We start from the raw sequence: 9076 nt of genomic DNA, 5'->3' as shown, positions 1-9076 counted from the left end.
TAGTTCACCCAGACTTTGCTTCATGGATATCCCCAATGCAGAGACTAAAAATGACCCTTGTCTGCAGGCCCATCCTGTCCAGACCCTGGGCGTCTCCTGTCTTCAGCCCCTCAACTGCCCTGTTAAACAGCCATCACAGAATGGATGCTACCAGGTCCCAACCTCAAGGCTCAGACAGGATGCTGCCACAGAGGGTGTCTGAGGTTCCCCGGTGGTTTGGAGGACAGGAGAGTGGGGCAAGGGGTCTGCAGGCAGAGGGTGCGTCATAGGCAAAGGCACAGATATTGATGTATGTGCCTATTTGGGAAGTTGCATCTAGTGACATAGCAAATACCACTGTATCAGGCCAGTATAGCACCTGTGTATCAACTTGATGGACCATTATACAGTCACTCAAATTACAGATAGGTGGACTTCGCAGCAATGTGAAAATGTGCACAAAAAACAGTGATAAAAATATAACTAGAAAGAAAGAAGCTAGCATCTGGCACAGGGCACAGTGATTTTTTTTTTGGTATCATTAATCTACAATTACATGAGGAACATTATGTTTACTAGGCTCCCCCCTTCACCAAATCCCCCTGACATACTCCATTACAGTCACTGTCCATCAGCATAGTAAGATGCTATAGAATCACTGCTTGTCTTCTCTGTGTTGCACTGCCCTCCCCGTGCCCACCCCCCCACTACATTATGTGTGCTAATCGTAATGCCCCTTTTTCCCCCTTATCTCTGCCTTCCCACCCACCCTCCCCAGTTCCTTTCCCTTTGGTAACTGTAGTCCATTCTTGGGTTCTGTGAGTCTGCTGCTGTTTTGTTCCTTCAGTTTTTCTTTATTCTTATACTCCACAGATGAGTGAAATCATTTGATACTTGTCTTTTTCTGCCTGGCTTATTTCACTGAGCATAATACCCTCTAGTTCCATCCATGTTGTTGCAAATGATAGGATTTGTTTTCTTCTTATGGCTGAATAGTATTCCATTGTGTGTTATGTACCACGTCTTCTTTATCCATTTCATCTACTGATAGACACTTATTTTCTTAGCTATTGTAAATAATGCTGTGATAAACATAGGGGTACATCTGTCTTTTTCAAACTGGGCTGCTGTATTCATAGGGGAAATTCCTAGAAGTGGAATTCCTGGGTCAAATGGTATTTCTATTTTGAGCTTTTTGAGGAACCTCCATACTGCTTTCCACAATGGTTGAACTAATTTACATTCCCACTGACAGTGTAGGAGGATTCCCCTTTCTCTGCATCCTCGCCAACATTTGTTGTTGTTTGTCTTTTGGATGGTGACCATCCTAACTGGTGTGAGGTGATAGCTCATTGTGGTTTTAATTTGCATTTCTATGATTATTAGCGATGTGGAGCATCTTTTCATGTGTCTGTTGGCCATCTGAATTTCTTCTTTGGAGAAGTACTGTTCGGCTCCTCTGCCCATTTTATTTTTAATTATTATAATTTTTTAAATTTTGGTATCATTAATCTACAATTACTTGAAGAACACTATGTTCACCAGGCTCCACCCCTCACCAAGTCCCCCCGATACACCCCACTACAGTCACTGTCCATCAGTGTAGCAAGATGCTGTATAATCACCACCTGTCTTCTCTGTGTTGCACAGCCCTCCCCATACCCCCCCACAACACTATACATCCTAATCATCATGCCCCCTTTCTTCTTCCCCACCCTTATCCCTCCCTTCCCTCCCATCCTCCCCAGTCCCTTTCCCTTTGGTAACTGTTAGTCCATTCTTGGATTCTGTGATTCTGCTGCTGTTTTGTTCCTTCAGTTTTTCTTTGTTCTTATACTCCACATATGAGTGAAATCATTTGGTACTTGTCTTTCTCCACCTGGCTTATTTCACTGAGCATAATACCCTCTAGCTCCATCCATGTTGTTGCGAATGGTAGGATTTGTTTTCTTCTTATGGCTGCATAATATTCCATTGTGTATATGTACCACCTCTTCTTTATCCATTCATCTACTGATGGACACTTAGGTTGCTCCCATTTCTTGCTATTGTAAATAGTGCTGCAATAAACATAGGGGTGCATATGTCCTTTTCAAACTGGGCTGCTGCATTCTTAGGGTAAATTCCTAGGAGTGGAATTCCTGGGTTAAATGGTATTTCTATTTTTAGTTTTTTGAGGAACCTACATACTGCTTTCCACAATGATTGAACTAATTTACATTCCCACCAGCAGTGTAGGAGGGTTCTCCATTCTCCACAACCTTGCCAACATTTGTTGTTGTTTGTCTTTTGGATGGTAGCCATCCTTACTGGTGTGAGGTGGTATCTCCTTGTGGTTTTAATTTGTATTTCTCTGATGACAAGCAATGTGGAGCATCTTTTCATGTGTCTGTTGGCCATATGAATTTCTTCTTTAGAGAACTATCTATTCAGCTCCTCTGCCCATTTTTTAATTGTATTATTTGCCTTTTGTTTGTTGAGGTGTGTGAGCTCTTTATATATTTTGGATGTCAGCCCTTTATCAGATCTGTCATTTATGAATATATTCTCCCATACTGTAGGGTACCTTTTTGTTCTATTGTTGGTGTCTTTGATGTACAGAAGCTTTTCAGCTTGATGTAGTCCCACTTGTTCATTTTTGCTTTTGTTTCCCTTGCCTGGGGAGATATGTTCATGAAGAGGTCGCTCATGTTTATGTCCAAGAGATTTTTGCCTATGATTTTTTCTAAGAGTTTTAAGATTTCATGACTTACATTCAGGTCTTTGATCCATTTTGAATTTACTTTTGTGTATGGGGTTTAGACAATGACTCAGTTTCATTCTCTTACATGTAGCTGTCCAGTTTTGCCAACACCAGCTGTTGAAGAGGCTGTCATTTCCCCATTGTATGTCCATGGCTCCTTTATCGTATATTAATTGACCATATATGTTTGGGTTAATATCTGGACTCTCTATTCTGTTCCTCTGGTCTGTGGGTCTGTTCTTGTGCCAGTATCAAATTGTCTTGATTACTGTGGCTTTGTAGTAAAGTTTGAAGTTGGGAAGCGTGATCCCCCCTGCTTTATTCTTCCTTCTCCGGATTGCTTTGGCTATTTGGGGTCTTTGGTGGTTCCATATGAATTTTACAACTATTTGTTCCAGTTCACTGAAGAATGCTGTTGGTATTTTGGTAGGATTGCATTGAATCTGTAGATTGCTTTAGGCAGGATGGCCATTTTGGCAATATTAATTCTTTCTAGCCAAGAGTGTGGGATAAGTTTCCATTTGTTAGTGACCTCTTCAATTTCTCTTAAGGGTGTCTTGTAGTTTTCAGGGTATAGGTCTTTCATTTCCTTGGTTAGGTTTGTTCCTAGCTATTTTATTCTTTTTGATGCAATTGTGAATGGAATTGTTTTCCTGATTTCTCTTTCTGTTAGTTCATCGTTAGTGTATAGGAAAGCTACAGATTTCTGTGTATTAATTTTGTATCCTGCAACTTTGCTGAATTCAGATATTAGTTCTAATAGTTTTGGAGTGGAGTCTTTAGGGTTTTTTATGTATGATATCCTGTCATCTGTAAATAGTGATAGTTTGAGTTCTTCTTTACCAATCTGGATGCCTTTTATTTCTTTGTGTTGTCTGATGCCATGGCTGGGATCTCCAGTACTATGCTGAATAACAGTAGGGAGAGTGGGCATCCCTGTCTTGTTCCCGATCTTAGAGGAAAAGCTTTCAGCTTCTCACTGTTAAGTATGATGTTGGCTGTGAGTTTGTCATATATGGTCTTTATTATGATGAGGTACTTGCAGGGTGCAGTGATTTTTACAGATATTTTCACAATTATGCCTTACAACACACCTGTGTTTGGAGAAATTATCCTCATTTGACAGCAAAAGACACCAGTACACAAAGAGGTTAATAAAATGCCTGAGATCATGTAGCTTACGAGTGACAGAGTCAGGATCTAAACCCAGGTTTTTTCCTACTGTGCCTTCCAAGCTCCCAGCATACACACATCCCCACACCACACACCACACACACCCTTCATGTGCACTGTGAAAATTAATTAAGGGGAACCTCCCTGACCTGGAGTTGGGAGGCTCGCAGAGAAGCTCTCACGCCCACTGCAACTACATAAGAAGAGACAGAAGATGGCTTCCACCTTCCGCCTCCCCACTGCAGCCCGGCCAGTGAGAGGCAACGATATGCGGGACTCCCAGGTCACTTCACTGGACTGTGTGCTTAGAATAGGCCTCCCACCTCGGCGCCTTTACACGGGTGCCCCTCTCCTTTGCTCCCTACACTAGCCTGTGATTCTGTCACAGCCTGCATGTCCCAGATTGCAACTCTCTGCTCTTCCTGAATAAACCCGTTTTTGCTGATAAAAAAACTTTTTTAAGGTTAAAAAACACCCACACCCACACTAGACACCTTACCCTTACTCCGCACACACACCCACACACACTCTTCCAATACTGTTGGGACAAGCACTGCCTATTTGTAACCTCTGGTCCAATAATAACCACATGCCCACCCACCCACCCCACCCCCAGTTAGGTATGTGGTGTGTTAATGGCCTGGCACTGGCCACATCCAGGTCGCCTTACCGATAGAAATATCTTGTTGGGAAACAGACCCCTCTTGCAAAGGTTTTGCCCTGGGGGCACTGGTTGCACAAAAATGATTCCTTCTGGCAAAACACAGTATAGTCATATATCATGGCACCCACATAGTCTGGCCCATGCCCGCATCCGTGAGTATCTGGGCTGGCATGCCGACTACATACTCTTTGGCACCCACATAGTCTGTCCCCTCACCCCATAGATGCAGTTCCTTCCTGCCCAGAGAGCAGCGTGCAGCCTCATGCAACCCCTGTACCCAGTCCCAGTCACTGGAAAGTCTCTCCGGTGCTTCCCCATCGGTCTTGTGACCAGCAAACCCATTCAAGCCTAGGTGTGTGTGGATGGAAGTTCTCAGAGACCCCTCCAGGACAGGGATGGAGTTGTGCTTTCCTGACAGTGAATCTCCTAATTTTAGGGACTTTTGCAATCTGGATAGGCTGAGAATTTCCTAAATAAGTCCGGGTTCATTTTTGCCTGACAATTCTCCCCTCACTTCTCCCTTCTCCTCACATAGTTTACTGTAGGCAGGAAGAAGAAACCAGGCCACACCTTCAGCACTTGGCCTGGAATCTCAACTACATGTCCAAGTTCGTGGTTTATAAGCTTTGCCTTCCACAGACCCAGAGGACACGACTTAGCAAAGTTTCTGTCACTATGGAACTGGATCCCCTGGACCCTCCTAGCTGTTTAGTATAACTTTTTCTTGAGAAGGGCAGAAACTCCGCTGGTTTAGGCAAAAAGAGGCATTTCCTGGAACACTGATAGAACTGGAGGAGAGGGGAGGTGAACTGGTGGGCAGGGGGACCTGGGAGCAGAACCCGCTGCTCTCTAACTCTCCTTTTTTTTTAATTCTATGAGTAAATAATTAGAAGATTCTTTCTTTCAGGGCAGCCTGTTTAGCCAGCTCTGCAAATGCGACCACACCGGTGGCCCCAGCTAGTGGTACCCACATTTACCTCCCCAGAAGGTCCTCCTCTCCTGATACAATTTCCAAAAGATCAAAGAACCATTCGCTTCACCTGCTTGGGTCACCCGTCAGAGGGCTTGGCTACTGGGAAAGGTTTGTCTGGAGCGGGGCGCCCAGCCCTGGACCACCGCTGTGGCTCCTGGGAAGATACAGAGCGGGGTGGGCAGAGTGAGAATAAGGAGGGTCTGGAGCGGCCCTGAGGCCCTGTCGTCCCCCTGACCCCGGACCCTGGTAACCCGCCCTCCGCACCCTCTCACTGCTCTGCCTTCCAGGACCGCGAGCCTGTCTGTTCCCGGGTCAGGGCCAGGCCTGGGACCCCGCAGGACGTCGGGCGCCGGCTGGGAAAGCATGCCTGCACCTGCCGGCCCAACACCCTGCTCCCCGCGCCCCCCTCCCGGCCGTGCACGGGACCCTGGTAAGATGTGGTTGGGCAAGCGGTCCCCACTGACCCGCAGAGTTCTCCTGCGCACCGCCTGGCATCCAAGGGCATCACCAGGCGTTGGTGGGGTGGGGTCGGGGTCTGGGCAGGGGCCGACCAGGTTCTGCTCGGAGGAGGTTGCGGTGGGGATGGGGGCGGGGTTGGGAGCCGGTCCAACAGCTTTAGTGTTGAGGTCCCAGAGGGGTGGAGCCTGAGCCCTACTTCCGGAGCCTCCAGGCGCCCAGGCACAGACGCTGCGCGGTCCGTCCCCCGCTGCACACCGCCATGGGCCTGGAGCTCTACCTGGACCTGCTGTCCCAGCCCTGCCGCGCCGTCTACATCTTCGCCAAGAAGAACGGCATCCCCTTCGAGCTGCGCCCTGTGGAGCTGCTCAAAGGTGGGCCCTGGCCAGCCCCCTCCCGAGTGTCACAGGCTTTCCCCTCTGAAAAGGAGAATAATGTTACCTTCTACTTGTGGGGTGGGGGGAAATATTTAAACGCGTTTCCAGAGTTCCTGCCTTGAAAGCATGTACATGTTTACATTCATAAAAACCCTGAAGATGCGGGGAGTCTGCTGCCCTGTTGTGAGAGTGAAGAGATGGGAGTAGCCGTGCCCCCCTCTCCGCCTCCTCTCCCCTCCCCTCCCCTCCCCAGGCCTGCCTAGATAACAGCTCTGTCCCCCTGCAGCCCCTTGGCTGCTGCAAAGCATCACGCCCTCCCCACTGCACGGCGGGGCAGGGGGGCCCACACAGAGAGTGGGGCGGCTTCAGGCGGACCCCCAGCCCCTGCTGCCTCTCAGCCAGCCAGCCAGGGGCTCTGGTTGGGGAGGAAGAGGGAAGGCAGAGCTGGTGCGGTCCCTGCAGTTGCTCCGCAGGCCCTCCCTGACGCCCTCGTCCACAGGGCAGCACCTGACCGGGGCCCTCTTCCAGAAGAGCAGCAGCCTGAGGCGGCTGCCCACCCTCAAGGACGGCGACTTCGTCTTGACCGAAAGGTGCTCTTCTCCCCTTCCTACTCCTAAGCCCCCAGCGCAGTGGCCCCTGGCTCGCCCACTAGGCAGGGAGGGTAGAGGTGGGAGGGAGCAGCCAGGCCCGGCCCGGAAGGCCAGGGCTTCACGCAGCACCTCTCTTGTCTTCAGCCACCTCCTCTGGCGCCCGGGGGTGTCTGTCTACCGCAGACGTGGGGGCGTGAGAGGATTCCTTCTCCCGGTGTTGAACAGAGAATAGGTGCAGCAGGTAGAAGCTGTAAGGGCCTCTCCAGCCTCCACACGGGCTGCTCCCCAGAGCCTGCCAGGACCATCATGGTGAGGACCAGCCCCCAGGTAGGAAGAGGACAGGAGGTCAGGAAGCTCCAGGAGTGGGGCCCGGAGAACCGGTTAGAGGGGACCCGCTGCAGGTCTGAGGACATGCTGCCCGTCCTGGTCTCTGACCCATGCAAGGTACTCAGTGGAGCGTCTCCTGTGTGCTAGCCCCAGGCAGGGTTTCAGACACCCAGGAAATCTTTTCTGCACTGTGCAGCCTTGGCCAAGTCACTTAACTATTCTGAGCCTTATTTTCCTCATGTGCAAACAAGGTAAGAGTCTCTACCTCATATGTGGCTTCTGGGATATCACAGAGATGAAGTTCTTAAGGTGCAAAGCAGAGGTCTGGCCAGGAGTCAGTGCCTGAGGCAGCCAAGTGAAGAAGGGACTCGGCAGGGTACAGTGGGAGGGGGGGAGGAGGCAGGGCCCTGGAGCTGGGGATGCAGGGGGTGGTCAGGGGAGGAGGCCATCAAGTGCAGAGAAGCCCCAGAGCCCCACCGCAGGACGGGAGCAGCCAGGGATGCAGGCCATGAGCCAGGGGCCTTACGGGCACTCTTCCTGCCCTGTCCGCAGTGTGGCCATTATGATTTACCTGAGCTTTAAGTACCAGACGGCGGAGCACTGGTACCCCCCTGACCTGCAGGCCCGTGCCCGCATCCACGAGTACCTGGGCTGGCACGCTGACTGCATCCGTGGCGTGTTTGGTGTGCCCCTGTGGACCAAGGTGAGGAGAACCATCCAGAGAGTGGCTGATATCAGAGACCTGGTAGGAGGCAGGGCCGTAGACTAAGACCACCCTTCGCCCGCATCAGGTCCTGGCGCCACTCATTGGGGTTCAAGTGCCTGAGGAGAAGGTGCAGCACAACAGGATCGCCATGGACCAGGCACTGCAGGTGCTGCAGGACAAGTTCCTGGGGGACAGGGCCTTCCTCACCGGCCAGCAGGTGGCATTAGCTGACCTCCTGGTGCTGGAGGAACTGATGCAGGTATGAGCTTAGCCCGTGGAGCGGCATCTGAGGGCTGCATCCCACCTGTTGCTGAAGCCTAGAGAAAACTAGGAACTTGCCCGGAATCACAAAGAAAGTTTCTGGCTAAACTGGTGCTGGAACCCTGGCCTCCTGCTTCTCTCCTGTGGTGTGGGTTTCATCCTGGTGCCCTTGGGCCCTGAGGCTGGCCACATTGCCCTGGGCCTCACATGGGGGCTGGGGAAGGGACCTGACAGCTGTGCCAATGCTCCCGCACTGGGGCTTCAGTATCCCCTTAACTTTCCTATCCTTGTTCCCACAGCCCGTGGCTATTGGCTATGACCTGTTTGAGGGACGGCCACAACTGACAGCATGGCGTGAGCGAGTGGAGACTTTCCTGGGTACCGATCTACTCCAGGAGGCCCACAGCTCTATCTTGAACGTCATGGAACGTGTGGCCAACAAAACATTCCTGGAACCCCTGCCAGAAGCCTATCCATTTATGCTGCTTCGTATTTCCAAGATCCCCTGAAGGGTCTTAGCAGGAGACCGATAGTTGGGAGGCTCGGAGATTAGCAATAAAGATTTGCTGTATTGCTTACGTGCCCCTTTTCATCTTGTCTGTCTCTTGTCTCTGACTCCAGGAGGAGCTCTGCCAGGCAGGACACAAGAGGTCCTCAGCAGTGTTGCTTCTCAGGTGCAGCAGATACAGTCAGTAGAACACTAAAATCTACCATATATAAAGAGCTCCTAAAATTCAATAACATGAAGGAAAAAACAACAACTAAAAATTAGTACATGTCATTGGTCTTTTAGGTATAATGAAGATTCAGAATATGTGAGATATGTG

The 9076-nt window shown here is 50.1% G+C and overlaps 1 protein-coding gene across 2 annotated transcripts; it reads left to right on the top strand.

Annotated features, from left to right (window-relative positions):
• The first annotated feature begins 5489 nt into the window (after positions 1–5489).
• Positions 5490–8827, top strand: LOC108389550 (glutathione S-transferase theta-2B). 2 transcript variants are annotated; one of them, XM_073222375.1, is made up of 5 exons: positions 5490–5640; positions 5820–5962; positions 6203–6362; positions 6865–6955; positions 7100–7828. In XM_073222375.1, exons 1-5 carry the CDS (start codon positions 5493–5495, stop codon positions 7185–7187), a joined length of 630 nt encoding a protein of 209 aa, XP_073078476.1. In that variant the 5' UTR covers positions 5490–5492; the 3' UTR covers positions 7188–7828. The 2 variants fall into 2 exon arrangements, with proteins under 2 accessions (XP_073078476.1, XP_017503499.1); XM_017648010.3 differs by lacking the exons at positions 5490–5640; positions 5820–5962; positions 7100–7828 and adding exons at positions 7835–7985; positions 8074–8247; positions 8549–8827.
• Positions 8828–9076: the final 249 nt, after the last annotated feature.

Source organism: Manis javanica, chromosome 15 (genome assembly GCF_040802235.1).
Source record: "Manis javanica isolate MJ-LG chromosome 15, MJ_LKY, whole genome shotgun sequence".
Taxonomy (NCBI): domain Eukaryota; kingdom Metazoa; phylum Chordata; class Mammalia; order Pholidota; family Manidae; genus Manis; species Manis javanica.
Note: the sequence above shows the minus strand (reverse complement) of the source record. Positions and strands in the feature narration are given on the sequence as shown.